Source organism: Phaenicophaeus curvirostris, chromosome 2 (assembly GCF_032191515.1).
Source record: "Phaenicophaeus curvirostris isolate KB17595 chromosome 2, BPBGC_Pcur_1.0, whole genome shotgun sequence".
In the NCBI taxonomy this organism is placed as follows: Eukaryota; Metazoa; Chordata; class Aves; order Cuculiformes; family Cuculidae; genus Phaenicophaeus; species Phaenicophaeus curvirostris.
Window position 1 is genome coordinate 116,946,616 of NC_091393.1, and position 17,039 is coordinate 116,963,654.

The window sequence follows — 17,039 nt, forward strand, 5'->3', positions numbered from 1 at the left end:
CAGACGGCTGCCGGCTGCCGGCCCAGCTCCGCGGGCAGAGCCCCCCGGTGCCAGGGCTCCCGGGGGGGGAGAGACGGCGTGGGGCTGGTGCCTGGTCCTCAGTTGGGGGACAGGTCCCCGCTTTTACCAAATGCCGCTCGACCGGCCCCCGGGGGGAGCGAGAATCCGGGCCGAAGCTCGCTTTGGAACGTGGTCATCGATCTGAGAACCTGCCGGAAGGACAGACGGACGAGGGTCAGGCTCATGGAGACTGGGGCGAGCGCCCAACGGGCACCGCGGCACCCCGGTATCTGCCAGCACCGCGGGTCACCCCACTGCCACCCGGGATAGAATCATAGAATCATAGAATAACCAGGTTGGAAGAGACCCACCGGATCATCGAGTCCAACCATTCCTAACAACACCGGGGCCTCTGCGGCACCGGCTGCCCTGGAATGACACTTGGGACGCCTCCAGGTCCAGCAGGATCGGGAACGATGCTCCTGACCCTTATCCTAGGTCTGGGAGAACTGGGTATGATGCTCCTGAACCCCTCCAGGTCCAGGAACACTGGGAACAATGTTCCTGACCCCCTCCAGGTCTGGGAGCACTCAGAACAATGCTCCTGACTCCTCCAGGTCCAGGAACACTGGGAACGATGCTCCTGACCCCTCCAGATCTGAGAGAACTGGGAATGATGCTCCTGACCCCCCATAGGTCTGGGAGATCTCGGAATGATGCTCCTGACCCCTCCGGTCTGGGAACACTGGGAATGATGCTCCTGAACCCCTCCAGGTCTGGAAGGACTGGGAATGATGCTCCTGACGCCTCCAGGTCTGGGAGCACTGGCAATGATGCTTGTGAACCCCCAAGGAACCAGGAGCATTGGGAATGACACTTGTGACCCCTGGGTTGGTGGGGGCACCCTGCGGTGGTGGTGGTGGAACCCTGGGGTGGTGACGGGGGTCCCTTGGGGTGGTGTGATGGGGCACCTGGGGTGGCAATGGAGGGGCACCTCGGGTAGGGGTGGTTGGGGCACCTTGGGGTAGTCGTGGGGGCACCCTGGGTTGGTGGGGGGGGACACGTTGTGGTGGCAGAGGGGGCACCTTGGGGTGGTAGTGGAGTCACCTTGCGGTAGCGAGGAGACACCTTGGGGTAATGGAGGGGGCACTCTTGATGGTGGTGGGGGCACCTTGGGGTGGCAGTGGGGCACCCTGGGGTGGTGACAGGACACCCTGGGGTGGCAGTGGGGCACCCTGGGGTGATGGGGCACCCTGGGGTGGTGATGGGGCACCCTGGGGTGGCAAGTGTCCATCCGATGCTGGAGAGCCACTGGCTGCGGGGCTGTTGTGGGGCTGGCTGTGGGGCTGGGGGGACCCCCGCTGCGCCCCCCTCTTCTTACCGGAGAGGCTGAAGCTGGACTCGTGGAGGTCCCTCATGCCCCCGTGCCGCGTGGCGGGCCGGGTTGGGGTATCGGCCAGGGGTGTCCCCGTCTCTTTTTTCCCGGCATGGACAACCACGGCCACGTCCCCCAGGTATGGGGTGCGATCGACACCCCGCAGCTTTAAACTCTGCCAGAGGGAGAGAGAAAGCAGGGAGAGGGTCAGGGTTGGGGGCACTGCGAGGTGGCCAGTGGGGGGCTGCAGCGGGGAGCACAGGGGTGCCCCATGGCGTGAGCGGGGTTTGGGGAGCCACTGCTTTACAGCGGGGTGCAGAACAGCTGGGTTGGGAAAAGAAAAGGGCCACAGGGTGCTGTGGGTGGGGAGAGGGCTACGAGTGGGGTGCAAGGGTGCCCCATGGCATCAGCAGGGTTCGGGGTGCCATTGCCTTGTAGTGGGGTACAGATCAGCTGTGTGTGTGGAGCAGAGAGTAGGGGGCCAGGGGGCTCCATGGGTGGGAAAAGGGCTGTGGGGTGGGATGTGGGGGTGCCTTGTGGTGTGAGCGGGCTTTAGGGTATCATCGCGTTATGGTGGGATGCGGATCAGCCAGGTGTGGTGGGGAAGGAAGGGGGCCGGGGGGGATGCTGTGGGTGGGGAGGGGTCTGGTGGGGTGTACAGGGTGCCCTGTGGGGTCAGCAGGGTTTGGAATGCCACTGCCTTAAATCAGGGTGCGGATCACCTGGGTTGGGGTGGAAGGAAAACAGCATGGGATGCTGCGGCTGGGGAGGGGGCTATGGATGGGGTGCAGGGCATCAGCTCCCAGGGACCCCACACCCTGGGCTCTATCTGTTCACCCCGGCACTCGCTCCCAGCTCCCAGGACACCCCAGGACTGGGAATTGGCTCCCGGCTCCCTGGGACACCCCTGACCCTTTCCTTTGCACCGCACTGAACCCCTCCATGCATCCCCCACTGCCAGGCAGGCCCTGGTGAAAGCCACGGGGGCACGGGGATCCCCGACGCCGAGCTCTGCTGGAGCTCCCTGCTGCCACGGCCAGGAATCATGTGCCACGAGGTCCCCTCCCGTGCCAGGCCCTGTGCACGTGGGGTCACCAGGACCACCTTGGGGGGCTGCAGACCAGGTAAAGGGCAGAGAGCTTGGGAGAGGCTTGGCACACTCGCCGGGATGACCGCTGGCCACAGTAGTGCACAGGGCGACCATCCCCAAAGCCTCGGCACCACCGGCATGCCCGCAAGGAGCCCTGAGGGGCGGAGGGTCCTCCTGCAGGGACCCCACTGCTGCCACTGCCACCTGTATCCACCCTCATGCTGGCACGAGGCAACCCGTGCATCCACCCCGCAAAGCTCCACGGCGGTGTCACCCGTGGCACGGCGTGGTGTGACCTCAGCATGGCTCGGCACCGACCGCGGCACCGGGGTGGCACCGACCCATCCTCCCAGCATCACCAGCACTGCCCCACGCCGCTGCAACCACTGCAGCCACCACCTCTGGCACCCAGGAGCCAAGCCCGGCACAACCATGCTCCCACCATGCCAGGGCACAGCACCCACCACCCCTTTACCTTCTCCCGCTGCACCAGCTTCTTGTAGACGGAATCAGGGAAGGAGCGGAGCGGGTAGAACTTGCCGGTGCCCTCAGCACACATGAAGACGCCGTTCTCGTAGACCACGCGCCCGCGGCTGATGGTGACCAGGGGCACCCCGTGGCACCGCATGTTCTCGTACAGGTTGATGTCCCCTCCCTGCACCTGGGTGCTGGCTGAGATGGTCCTGGGTCGGGGGACACGGGGTGGTAAGTGGATGCCCAGCATCGCGGGGAGACCCTCGCCAGCCCCTGCGCCAGCTGCACCTACCTGGTGGCCTCGGGGTCCCAGACCACGACATCAGCATCGGCACCAGGGATGATCCGGCCCTTGCGGGGATACAGGTTGTGGATCTTGGCAGCGTTGGAGCTGGTGACGGCCACAAAGCGGTTCTCATCCATCTTGCCTCCAACCTACCACCAGAACAGGGAGCTGACGATGTACCAGACAGCATCCTGCACCATCCTCAGCTGCCCACACCCCATCCCTCATCCCCTCTGCTGCCCTCTCCAGCCCCCTCAAACACCTCGGGGGGTGCTGCTGGGACTCACTGGGTTGAACTTGGGGAGCACCTCGTCCATTCCCATGCCAGAGGGTATTCATGTCCCATAGAAAAAGCCACCCTGCCCCAAAGCTGGGGCCAGCTCAGTGCTGGGCCACATCCTGCACCATCCCCCAGCTGGCTGGACCCCATCCTTCATCCCCTCTGCTGCCCACCCCAAACACCTCAGTGGTTGCTGCTGGGACCCACTGGGTTGCACTGGGGAGCATCTCACCCATCCCCATGCTAGAGAACAACCCCCTACGGGACATTCCATGTAAAAGACCCTCCTGCCCTAACTCTGTGGCCACCTCAGCCCAAGCTGGCCCCACCGCCGAGCCCCGCCGTGTGCCACCCCGGTCTGGGAAGAGAGGGGACCCCATACCACGCCACGCTCCCAGATGATGTTCATGCGGTCCTGCACGCCGCTGACGCCGTGGGGGATCTTGGTGAAGTCCTCCTTGCCCATGGCTTTCTGCTTGGCGCTGAAGGGCCGGTGGTCAGAGGCCACGATGTTCAGCGTGTCGCTGCGGGAGGACAGGGCAGCACAGCTCAGGGCACGGCTGGGTACCGGGGAGTGGGGTGCCCAGGGAGCTCAGCACCCAGCAGCCCAGGGGCTCGGTGGGTGCTTGGGAGACTCAGCACCCACAGAGTGAGACCCTGAGGGATCACAGCACCTGGGAACTGAGGCACCCAGAAATCCCGGTGAGCAAGAAGTGAGGTTCCTGGACATGGGGTTCTTGGGTGATGAACCCGAGGAGCAGGGTGCCTGAAGGATCGGGTGCCCAGAGAACACAGCACCAGGGGAGCAAGGTGCCTAAGGAGCTGGGTGCCAGAACATGTGGTCATGGGGCGATGGGGCAGCTGGGACCAGGATGGCCCCGATGACCCCAGGTGGGACAGGCAGCCCAAGTCCTGCTGGGCTGGGCTGGGGGGTTCCCATGGTGGGCACCAGGGATGCCGGACACGTGGGATGCTGCGCCCTAGGGATGCTGAGACAGCACTGAGCCCTAGGGGCAAGGTGCCCAGTGAGTGCGGCAGCTGGGGAGGGGTCCCAGGGTGCTGGGGGGACTCACTTGGCGAGCAGGCTCATGAGGTAGGCGGAGGTGTTGGTATCCAGGCGCAGTGGCGGCACGGTGACGTAGGCGGCGGCGTGGAACCAGTCCTGGTGGTAGTAGTGCAGCCCAGTGAGCGTGGCGTGTGCCGTGGTCGTCTCCGCATAAACCACCTTCCCTGCGGGGGTGGAGGCACACGCGTGGGACTGGGGGCAGCGGGTAGGGGGGCAAGGCAGAGGCAGGCGCGTGTGCAGGGAACGCACTCAAGCTCTGCCCGGCGCGGTATCTCTGCTGGCAGTGGGTGCCCCATCTGGGCACGAGCCCCGTGTACACACGTGTGCATGTGTGTGCTCACATAGAATCACAGAATCGTAGAATCACCAGGTTGGAAAAGACCCACCGGATCATCGAGTCCAACCATTCCCATCAATCACTAAACCATGTCCCTCAGCACCTTGTCCGCCCGTCCCTTAAACACCTCCAGGAAAGGTGACTCAACCACCTCCCTGGGCAGCCTCTGCCAGTGCCCAACGACCCTTTCTGTGAAAAATTTTTTCCTTATGTCCAGCCTAAACCTCCCCTGGTGGAGCTTGAGGCCATTCCCTCTTGTTCTGTACCCCACAACTGTGCAAGCAGAGCTGCGTGGACTCGCTGGCTGCTGTTCTATGAGTCCCCGTGTGCACACACGAACAAAAGGGCATCCTGACATGCACACGTGTGCTCCTGTGCCCGCGTGCTGGGTCCTGCCCGTATCCCCATCTGTGCAAGAGTCCACGTGTCTCTATGCGTGTATGTCTGCAGCCCGAAACCCTCCATGCCACCGGTGTCGACACCTCTGCATGTGACACAGTGTCATGTCACACACCCATGTCCGTGCCCCTTCAAGCCTGTGATCTTCCCACTGCCCATATCCACCCATGTCTGTGTCCTTGCATGTGTCCTTGTCCCGTGTCTACGACCCCACAGAGACAGCCCACACGTCAAGGGCTGGGGCCGTGGGGCAGGGGGACACCCAGAGGGGCTACAGGCGGAGCAGCCAGCAGAGGAGGGGCATGTCCAGAGGGACACACGGGGACCCACATCCCACTCCACTTCCAGCCCTGGGAGAGGGGGGCCAGCTGAACCCCCTACCTTGCATCTTGGCGGCGGCAATGACATCCCCCGCAGACATGCTGGAGACGTTCACCAGGTAGACGGGGCAGTGGGTCTGTGGAGAAGGGGTCGGTGACAATGCCTCTAGGGCGCCCCGGTTCCATGGTGGGTCCACACTCTCCATATGGGGTGCAGGGACTGCCCCCCCCACCATGGAAGCGGGGCGTCCACCCCCAGATCCAGCCAAGGGGGATGTGCTGGCTGCAGGAGGAGTCAAGATGCCAACAGTGGGGCTCAATCCCAACCACCCAGCTCAGGACCACTCACCCTGTTGGCAATGGTGATGACACGGTGTGTGGCCTCGGCTTCCAGCTGTGGAGAGAGCAGGAGGTGAGGGCACGGCACAGGAAAATGGTTTGGTTGGGAGATGGTGCTGGTTCCAGACCAGCGGCACCAGCGTTGGTGCAAGAATGGGGGTGTAGTGGGTGCAGGGATGGGCATGTCGGTGCAAGGATGGGTGTGCAATGGGATGGTTCCTACCTCTTCGGGCCGGCTGATCTCAATGCCTTCTGGTCCCGTGATGCCCAGGTCCAGCGCCTCCTTCGCTCCCTGCGGGATGGGATCGGGATCAGGGTCGGGGTGATCTGGTGGAGCTCTGCTGGGCCCCTGTTTCCCACCTCGTCCCCAGTGCTCACCTCAGCCACCAGCTCGCCGTTCTCGGCGTGGACACGAGCAATGGCCCCGATGTCCCGGCAAGCCCTGAAGACCTGGTAGAGCTCACTGTCCCGCAGCATGTACAGGTCCTTGTAGGTCATGAACATCTGGAAGGAGTTCACTCCCTTCTCCCGCACCAGTGTCTCCATCTCTGCCTTCACCTGTGCCAGGACGGGAACATCATTGCAGTGCCAGCGGGACACTGCAGATCCAGGATCCGCTCCTCCCTAACTCCTTGGAGAAGGGATTGATGCTTCCCTGTTGGGGCCACAAGATGCAGGAATCATGCAACAACCCCACGCAGTGTTCCAGGCTTGGGGAAGAAAAAACTGGAAAGCTGTCCGGTGGAAAAGGCCCCAGAGGAGCTGGTTGACAGCAGCTGAACTTGAGCCAGCAGTGGCCCAGGTGGCCAAGAAGGCCAACAACATCCTGGCTTGGATCAGCCATGGGGTGGCCAGCAGGAGCAGGGAAGGCATCGTCCCCCTGCACTCGGTGCTGGTGAGGCTGCACCTGGAATCCTGGGTTCAGTTTTGGGCCCCTCACTCCAAGAAGGACCTTGAGGGGCTGGAGAGAAAGGGAACAGAGCTGATGAAGGGTCTGGAGCCCAGGGGTTCTGGGAGTGGCTGAGGGCCCTGGGGCTTTTTAGTCTGGAGAAGAGGAGGCTGAGGGGAGACCTCATCGCTCTCTGCAGCTCCTAGAAAGGAGCTTGGAGCCAGGTGGGTGCTGGTCTCTTCTCCCAAGGGATAGAAGAAAAAGGAAAGGCCTCAAGTTGTGCCAGGGGAGGTTTAGATTGGATATTGGGAACAATTCCTTCGCAGAAAGGGTTGTCAGGTACTAGCAGAGGCTGCCAAGGGAACTGGTGGAGCGCTCAGTGGGGGTTTGGTGGGCACGCTGGGGTTGCGCTGACGGTTGGACTGCATGAGCTTAGAGGTCTTCTCCAACCTCAGTGATTCCACGATTCTATTCTCCTCTATTTGTGTGCGCGTCCTGGGGTGATCTGGGGAGCGACAGATGCCAGGGAGGAGCAGGGGGGATTGCACTCGCCGTGATCTGGCGCCGGCTCCCCGGTGTGCCGGGATGTACTCCGGGGGGCACCCACTCCGTCTCCATCCATCCCCTGGCTCAGTACAGGGTACGCAGGGGCCGGGGTGTCTCTGCACCGCGTCTGGGAGCAATCCGGCTCAAGTCAGGTCTGATCCTGCTCCAGCAGCTTTGGTGAGGATTGCAGGGGCTGAGCATCCCGTGGGATGGGGCTTGGGTGCTGAGCAGCACCCGTGGGAGTCATGATGCAGGATTGGGTACCCCAAGCTGAGACCATCATGCCAGCGCATCCCATTGCCCCTCCCGGAGCGGCAGCACTTTTTCCATCCCCTTTTCCATCCTGGCGAGGGGCTCAGCCCCACGGGGACCCCCTGCCCCACTGAGCCTGGATCAAGGCAGCTCAAAAGGCAGCGTGGGGGCTCAGCCCGTCCCATCCCACCAAGCAGCTAATGGGATCAGCGGGGCTGGGAATTAGCTCTGGCCACAGCAGCTGCTCCTGGCCACTCGCTGTGCCGGGAGCCGGAGCCGCACGGTGCCAGGGCGGCCGGACTCACCTTGGGCGCCCACCAAGTGATGCCCATGTGCAGGGCATAGTCGCAGCAGACCTTGGGGTCAGCCAGGCTGCGGCACTTCTCGTAGGCGTCCAGCAGCGAGGTCTCCTTGTCCGGCAGGACGTGGCCGATGATCATCGTCGTCCCTCCCACCAGGGCTGCCTGCAGGGGTAAGGGGTGACACCGTGGGAACAGGATTCGTCCCACCAGGGAACGGTGCTGCCCACACTGCAGGTGGCACGAATCCTGCCTGGCTGATCCTGTGAGGCTGGGCTGGGATAGCCACATCCCAGGAGATGGGGACCCCACGCTGGGCCCTGTTGCAGGCAGGTTCCCCTCTCCTGACATCGCCCTGGGGTGCAACCACCCCCCACCACACCGCGGCTGCCCGATCGCAGCTGCACATCTGGGCGCATGACACATCTGGAGGGCCCCATCCTGCCACCTGCCAGGGCAATGACTTCCCATTCCAGCACCAATTTGGGATGCCAAGGGGATGCCCTGTTCATGGGTCACCCCAACTGTGCTGTCGCTGTGGTGCCTGATCCAGGATGGAGCTGCCTGGCTGCGAGGAGGCTCCCCCGTGGCAGCACGCGCGGGCGGCAGAGCGAGTGCCATCCTGCCTGGCAGTGTCCCCAGCTCACCCAGCCCGGCTAATCCCCAAAGCTCCTTTACCAATTGGTTCTTGCGTGCTGCCGCAGGCTGGTTGCGCTGGCGTGGTGCTGTGAGCCAGCCTGCCAGGATGGGGAGCAGGCACGGCACGGGATGCCTGTGGCGCCTGCACTGGGCCCTTGCCCTCCGGCACATCACCGTGCCCCCAGCCCCTTTGCTGTGGCAGCCGTGACGGAGCCGAGCCCCCTATCCGGGGATGCTGAGCATGCCAGGGACAGGCACGGCCAGCACCATCCCAGCACAATGCCTGCTCTGTGCAGGGCGCTGGAGGCAGCCGGACTTAGCACTGCCCAGGACAACCAGTCCCTCGACATCCCAGGCAGCGGCACCCAGCGCACGGCACCACCACCCCTCGTAGGGCCCTGCAGCGAGGTTACTGAGCTGGGATGGCACCATGGAGCAGCTCCACAGCAGCCGCACTGGACTCAAAGAGCCTCTGGGCTTCCCAACATGTTGGGGCATCCCCCTTGGCCACCGATGCTCCATGCCAACCCACGCCAGGTAGCCAGGCCCTCCCACTTGACCAGAGATGCTTCATGCCAGGTTGCTGGGTTGTCCCACTCAGCCATGGATGCTTCATTCCAAGCCCCTGTGGGACCCACCAGCATCCCAGGGACCACGGATCTCCAGGGACCAGGGCGAACCCACCCACCCGGGCTGTGGGCAACATATCCAGGGGATGCAGGTGGTACCTTGGTGCCATGGTAGAAGTCATCCACGCAGGTGGCGTTCATGAAGGTCTGGTGGAAGTGGGTGCTGGTGTCGATGCCGCCTGGGATGACCAGCTTGCCAGTGGCATCGATGACCTTGGCCCCGCCGGGGATCATGAGCTCACGACCCACTTGCTGGATGATGCCATTCTCGATGTAGACGTCCGCCTCCAGCGTGCAGTCGTCGTTCACCACCTTCCCTCCCTTGATGAGGATCCGCATGGTGGCCGCGTTGGCGAGCATGGCGCTGTGGGGGCAAGCGTCAGCCCCAGGATCGCTGCTGTCCGGCGCAGACCCCGGAGGGAATCTCAACCCCATTTCCAGCCCCGGGTGGCCCCAGGCTAGCATGGTGCTGCCATCGGGATGTGTCCCATCCTCCATGCCCATCCCTGCTCCATGTCAACACTGGATTATCCCAGGAAATCCACGGAGATGGGGGCATCCAGGGGTGCCAAGTCTGGAGCTGCTGCCACGCTGGACCCCTCTGCACTGCCCCCACGGTGGTCCCAGCACCCAGAGCCGGTTACAGAGTGGGTGCCAGACCCCTAGCCCTGCCAGCTCAACATGCTGCCCCCCTCCTTGCTCCCTCTGGCTGCGTGCGGGGACTCCAGGGTGAGAGAGGGGGGTGAATCTGGCTGCCGGTGAAGCCCCCATGCTCAGACAGGCTGCCCACCAAGTCCCAGCGGCACCGTACGGTGGCCGGGGCCAACAAGGAGATCACTGGGGCTGGCACCAGTTGCTGGGGTCTCTGCCCCACGGACCTGCACGATGCCAGCTCGGGCACAGCCCCACTGCTGCCTCCGAGCCCTGGCCACGATCTATAACTCATCTGGCAGATGAAGGTCAAACGCCATCGACCCATCTGAGCAGGGATGGTGTGAGACGGCTGCTCGGGCGTGCTGGGAGGACAAGGTGGGGCAGGAGCCACCTCAGGGACCTCCCAGTGCCCCCAGTGCCCGCTGGCAATGGGCAGTCCCACCTCCCTTCCTTCAGACAAGGCCAGGGCGCACGTGGTCAGCATCACAGGCACACCCATCCCCACACCAGCACACTTGTCCCTGGGCTCATTGCACACCCATCCTGGCACCAACACGCCTGTCCCTGCACCCATTGCACACCTATCCTTGCACCCTGTCCCTACACCCATTGCGCACCCACTTTCACCACGACACACCCATCCCTGCACACATTGCACACCCACCCTGGCACCAACACGCCTGTTCATGCACTCATTGCACACTTATCCTTGCACCCTGTCCCTATACCCATTGTGCACTCACTCTCACCACAACACACCTGTCTCTGCACCCATTGCACACCAATCGTGGCACGAACATACCTGTCCCTGTACCCATTGCACACCCATCCTGGCACCAACACGCCCATCCCTGCACCCATTGCACACCCATCTTCGCCCCAACACACTCATCCTGGCACCCTGTCCCTACACCCATTGCACACTCACTTTCACCGCAACATGCCCATGGCACAGCCACCCTGGCACCCTGTCCCTGTATCCTTTGCACACTCATCCTGGTACCCTGCCCCTGTATCCTTTGCACACCCATCCTGGCACCCCATCCCTGCACCCTTTGCACACTCATCCTGGCACCTTGTCCCTGCACACATTGCACACCCATCCTGGCACCAACATGCCCATCCCTTTGCACATCACACACTCATCCTCATCCCAACACACCCATCCTCTCACCCTCTCCCTACACCCATTGCACACTCATTTCCACCACAACATGCCCATTGCACACCCATCCTGGCACCAACATACCTGTCCCTGCACCCATTACACACCCATCCTCACACCAAAATACCTGTGCCTGCATCCATTGCACACCCATCCTGGCACCAACATGCCCATCCCTGTGCACATTGCACACCCATCCTCATCCCAACATACCCATCCCCTCACCCTCTCCCTACACCTATTGCACACTCACTTGCATCACAACACACCCATTGCACAAGCATCCTGGTACCCTGTTCCTGCACCGATTGCACATCCATCCCCGCAAACATTACACACCCATCCTCACACCAACATACCTGTCCCTGCACCCTTTGCACACCCATCCTGGCACCTTGTCCCTGTATCCTTTGCACACCCATCCTGGCACCCTGTCCCTGCACCCTTCACACACCCATCCTGGCACCCTGTCCCTGCACCCTTTGCACACTCACCCTGGCACCTTGTTCCTGCATCCTTTGCACACTCATCCTGGCACCCTGTCCCTGCACCCTTTGCACACCCATCCTGGCACCCTGTCCCTGCACCCTTCGCACACCCATCCTGGCACCCTGTCCCTGCACCCTTTGCACACTCACCCTGGCACCTTGTTCCTGCATCCTTTGCACACTCATCCTGGCACCTTGTTCCTGCACCCTTTGCACACTCATCCTGGCACCCTGTCCCTGTATCCTTTGGACACCCATCCTGGCACCCTGTCCCTGCACCCTTTGCACACCCATCCTGGCACCCTGTCCCTGCACCCTTTGCACACTCACCCTGGCACCCTGTCCCTGCACCCTTTGCACACCCATCCTGGCACCCTGTCCCTGCACCCTTTGCACACTCACCCTGGCACCCTGTTCCTGCATCCTTTGCACACCCATCCTGGCACCCTGTCCCTGCACCCTTTGCACACCCATCCCGGCACCCTGTCCCTGCACCCTTTGCACACCCATCCTCGCAGGCTGTGTTTGCTGTGCCCTGGCACTCAGCCGCGGTGGCCGGCAGAGCTGAGCCAGGCCATGCCGGCAGCTGAGCATTCCTGGCGCTGCGGGAAGGAGCAGCTGCCTTGGGAGGGCAAGCGGCTGTGCCCAACACAGGAACTTGCATCCGCGCCGGGGCTGGGGTGCCCTGGGAGCCCTTTCTGAGGCAAATCCTGCTCTGGGGCAATGGCAGTGCCAGCCCTGCCATGGGCAAGCCTGGTACCAACCCATAACTCATCCTGCTGCTCTCTACCCTGGCCCAGGAGCACAGCGGAATCCCTATGCCATAGGGAATGCTCCTGGGAATAGCAGCCCCCACCCTGCCAGGAATGCCGCTGCCATGCACAGCTGCGCCGGCTTGGCATGCGCCTGCTACGAGGGATGGTGGAGGAAAACAGGTCCCAGAGGGGTTGGGTTGGGCTGGCAGCGACATTCCCGAGGGCACAAGCTCCTCGTGCAGCACGCTGGGCAGCCGTGGCACGCCAGGCATCGGCACTCCATCCCGGCTGGAATCAGGGCAGGGCTGTCAGTGCCCATACTGGCCCCTCCGAGCCCCCCCAAGCCCTCCAGGACAGGGGTGAACTGCGCAGGGTGGCGCTTGTGCCACGCAGAAATGCGGGTGCAGGCGCGGAGCGGCACACAGCACCCCGAGATGAAAGCGGGTTGCTGTGACGGACGGATCTGGAGCACGGCAGCGCATGGGGAGGCAGCGCGTGCCATCTCCCAGCGGTGCCACGGCATTCCCACCCCAGCATGGGTGGGATGGGGGAGGAGGACGGCACAGATCCCCACAGCGCGGACAGAGCATCGCTCGGGGACACTGTCGAGGGTGTTACTGATGTGGGCTGGACAAAATGGACAGACAAGGGGTTGGCAGCTCAACATGCTGCCCGTGGCCTTGGCCACCGTGGAGCCACCCACACCACCACCGCGCTGCCACCTCCTCGTCGTGCTAAGCCCCTTTCCTGCCCCCTGCTCAGGGATTTGGCCACCCCCTGCGCCCACCCCTGGGACGGCACTGGCACCACCTTCGGCCCCTGCTCCAACCATCACCAGTTCCCCCAGCTCCCACACAGTTCCCCCAGCAGCTCCCACACAGTGACCCCCCCCAGCTCACACTGAGTGTCCCCAAGGGCTCTGCCCCTCTGTCCCCCAGCCCCTGGTGCGGTGCCAGCGCGGCACAGCCGGCTCTGGGGACACCCTGGCTCTGTCCCGCGCCCTGGAGAGCCGCTGCGGCGCGGTGGCACCGCCAGCATCAGGCAGCAACGGTGGCGGCTGCTCGCCCAGGCGGAAGGCGCGGAGGTTTCTGCAAGACAACAGGTTCCCCAGCAGGGAAGAAATGAAGCACTGGGGGGGTCTGAAAAAATCTTTGTGGACCCCCACCCTGTCCAGTTCGGCCGCTGCAGTCGACAAACCCCGTGCCTCATCCAACCTTGGGCGCTGCCGCTTGGGAAGCGAGGGGCTGTGGCGAAGCTTCCCGGCACACAAAGCGTCGCGGCCATCTCGGGGGGCTCGCAGCCCCCCATTGCCCGCCGGCTGTGCCGCTGGCCCCGAGCCGTGGGGGCTGGCGGCGAGGGGACAGCTGTGACCCCACCAGGACAAAGGGACCCGTGCCCCGGTGCAAGGGCTGCCGGGGGGGCACCTGTTGGGGCTGGGGCCCAGCCTTTGTGCCGGGACCATGGGGGCTGTGGCGGCGGCGCGGTGGCACACAGAGACGCATTGTGCGGTGAGGCGAGGTCAGGGGCAGCTATTACAGCTGGCCCCTCCGCTGCTCCCCGCTTTTGTCTGCGCTGGTGGGAACCCCGACACCCACCCTTGCCTGGCACCCATTCTGCCCAGCCCCCACCCCGCCCAGTACGCCTGTACCCATCCTGCCCAGTACCCACACTGCCCAGTATCCATCCTGCCCAGTCCCCATTCGTCCCAGTACCCACCCTGCCCAGTATCCATTTGTCCCAGTAACCACCCTGCCCAGTATCCATCCTGCCTAGTACCCACCCTGCCCAGTATCCATCCTGCCCAGTACCCATTCGTCCCAGTACCCACCCTGCCCAGTATCCATCCTGCCCAGTACCCATTCGTCCCAGTACCCACCCTGCCCAGTACCCATTCGTCCCAGTACCCACCCTGCCCAGTATCCATTTGTCCCAGTAACCACCCTGCCCAGTATCCATTCGTCCCAGTACCCACCCTGCCCAGTATCCATTCATCCCAGTACCCATTTGTCCCAGTACCCATCCTGCCTAGTACCCAGGCTGCCCAGTATCACCCTGGCCCAGTACCCACTTTGCCTGGCACCCATCCTGTCCAGTACCCATCCTGTCCAGTACCCACCCGTCCCAGTACCCCTGTCTCACCTTGCCTGGCACCCACCCTGCCCAGTACCCACCCAGACCAGTATCCACCCTGCCTGGTGCCCTTGCTCCCACCCTGCCTGGCACCTGCCTCGCCCAGACTCCCATCCGGAGCACACGTTGCCTGGAGCCCACCTTGCCTGGAGCCCACCTTGCCCCAGGACCACCCTGCCAGGCACCGACCACCATGGTTTGGCTCTGGCCAGGACCCTCCTTTGCCAGCACCCCAGCTCGGTGACCATCCCCTCCCTGGCAGGATCACTCAGTCTCCCACCGATGACACCAAATGACGACCCCAGCCGTGGTGGCAGCTGGGTGGGCGCTGTCCCCCACCCCACAGATGCCTCTCGGCAGGACCATGACCGCTGCGTCCTTGCCCGGCTCTGTTTTGGACACAGCCAGGCGACCGGCATCACGCATGGGCCAGGATCACCTCTGGTGTTGGGGTGACCCAGCCGCTGCCCCGAGAGGGACACGGAGCCCCGTGGTGACCAGAGTGACCGTGGCCCATGGGCAAAGGGGCAGGGACGCTGTGGCTTGTGCCACTCGGGTGTGCCAGCAGCCGGTGCTGGTTTCCGTGGCACATCGGTAACGGCACGCGCCATGGCACAGCCACACCCGAGCGAGCGCGGGGCGCGCTGCCACCGCAGCGGGGTGCTGGGAGCATGGCGGAGGCCCCCGGACTCGTGGTGGGGGTCCCCCAGCCCCATGGTGGGGTCCCCATCGCACCCCAGGGGGTGCTGGGAGGGTGCGGTGCGGCTGTCGCTGCGGCAGGCTGGCAGCATGGAGGGTACCGAACCGGGGAGGGGGGGCTGCCAGCATTCGCAGGGGCCCGGCACGGGCCTGGGGGGGGTTACTGGGGCAGAGAGTGGGGATGCTGGAGAGGGGGGTGTCCCCAGGCAGGAACCAGCGATGCTGGGGGGGGCTCTGGGAAGAGAGCAGGGATGCTGGGGGGGGCTCTGGGAAGAGAGCAGGGATGCTGGGGGGGGCTCTGAGAAGAGAGCAGGGATGCTGGGGGGGGATCTGGAAAGAGAGCGGGGATGCTGGGGGGGGATCTGGAAAGAGAGCGGGGATGCTAGGGGGGGCTCTGAGAAGAGAGCAGAGATGCTGGGGGGCTCTGGAAAGAGAGCGGGGATGCTGGCGGGGGCTCTGGGAAGAGAGCAGAGATGCTGGGGGGCTCTGGAAACAGAGCGGGGATGCTGGGGGGGGCTCTGGAAACAGAGCAGGGATGCTGGGGGGGGCTCTGGGAAGAGAGCAGGGATGCTGAGAGCTGGTGTCTTTGGGAAGAGAGCAGGAATGCCTGAAGGGTGGTGTCTTTGGATGCTCAGGGTGGGGTTGCGGGTGCCGGTGGCGGGTCGGTCACCGGAGCAGGGACCGGAGCTGGTGCTGGGGGGGGGTCCCGAGGCAGAGCGCGGGGATGCTGGGGCGGGAGGGGTCCCTGACAGGGACCAGGGATGTGCGGGGGGTAGAGAGTAGGGATGCTGCGGGGTGTCGTGGGGCAGGGGCCGGGGATGCTGTGGGTGGGGGGGTTCCCGGCTCCGCCAGCCTCCAGCAGCCCCGCAGACAAAGCCCGGTGCCGCCCAGCACAAAGGATGCTCCGAGCCGGGGCGGGGCCGCCCGGGAGCCCCCGCGGAACAATGGGGGCCGGGCCCGGCGGGACCCCCGCCCCTCCTCGCCCCCCCCCCCCCAACCCCGCACCTGCGGCTCCGCACCCGGTCGCGACACGGCACCGACAGGGGAGCCGGGTTCCCATCGACACAGCCTGTCGCGACAGGTGCCTCGCCGCACCGGCAAGGGGACGGGGCCGCACCGGGAAGGGAGGGGAGCGGAGCGCTCCCCGCCTGTCGCGACACACGACACCCCCCCCGCCCTGTCGCGATAGTCCCACCCGCCGCGATGCGGCCGCGACAAGCCAGGTCCCGCCAGTGCGGGAAGGTTCGATAACACCGCATCCCATTGCATCGCATCGCATCCCGTCGCATCCCATCCCATCCCATCCCGTCGCATCCCACCCGGTACCTCCCGCTCCGGCTCCGGCTGCGCCCGCCGCGCTCCCCGCGCCCGCGCTCGCCCCTCGCCCAAACCTGCGCGGCGGTGGGCGGGGCCTCAGGCAAGGCTCAGCCAGTCAGCGCCCGCTCTCAGCCCCGGGGGCGGGGTCTAGGCCCCGACTCAGCCAATCACCGCCCGCTCTCGCCTTTGGGGGCGTGGCCTGCCCGCCCGGCAGGGCGCGGCGCTAAGTGGCAGCTTGTGGGCGGGGGCCTAGCGCAGCCTCAGCCAATCGCCGCCCGCTCTCGGCCCTGGGGGCGTGGCTTGAGTGGCAGCTCGGGGGCCGGGGCCGAACAGCAGCCGCGGCCAATCGCCGCGCGGTTTCCCCGCGGGGGGCGTGGCCTGTGCGCCCGGCGGGCTGACAGCGCGGGGGGGCGGGGCCAGCGCCGTTGCCATGGTGACCGGAGCAGGCACAAAGGCGCGCGGGGCGGCCCCGTGTGACCCCCCCCCATCCCCGTCCATGTCCCCGTTCCGAGCCCTGCTCCATCCATCCATAACCCCCTCCCATCTCCACCCCCTGAGCCATCCCTATCCCCATCCACATCTCCATCCCTCGCCATGTCCATGTCCCCATC

At 64.7% G+C, this 17,039-nt stretch overlaps 1 protein-coding gene across 2 annotated transcripts; it reads right to left on the reverse strand.

Moving 5' to 3' along the window:
* Positions 1-56: 56 nt before the first annotated feature.
* Positions 57-16,574, reverse strand: DPYSL5 (dihydropyrimidinase like 5). 2 transcript variants are annotated; one of them, XM_069851060.1, is made up of 13 exons: positions 16,438-16,574; positions 9,320-9,584; positions 7,959-8,117; positions 6,345-6,524; positions 6,190-6,258; positions 5,977-6,021; positions 5,689-5,764; positions 4,579-4,735; positions 3,888-4,029; positions 3,232-3,374; positions 2,941-3,148; positions 1,382-1,550; positions 73-209 (listed from the first exon to the last, which is right to left on the reverse strand). In XM_069851060.1, exons 2-13 carry the CDS (start codon positions 9,578-9,580, stop codon positions 124-126), a joined length of 1,695 nt encoding a protein of 564 aa, XP_069707161.1. In that variant the 5' UTR covers positions 9,581-9,584; positions 16,438-16,574; the 3' UTR covers positions 73-123. The 2 variants fall into 2 exon arrangements, with proteins under 2 accessions (XP_069707162.1, XP_069707161.1); XM_069851061.1 differs by lacking the exon at positions 1,382-1,550 and having other exon boundaries at positions 57-209.
* Between the last annotated feature and the right edge of the window lie 465 nt (positions 16,575-17,039).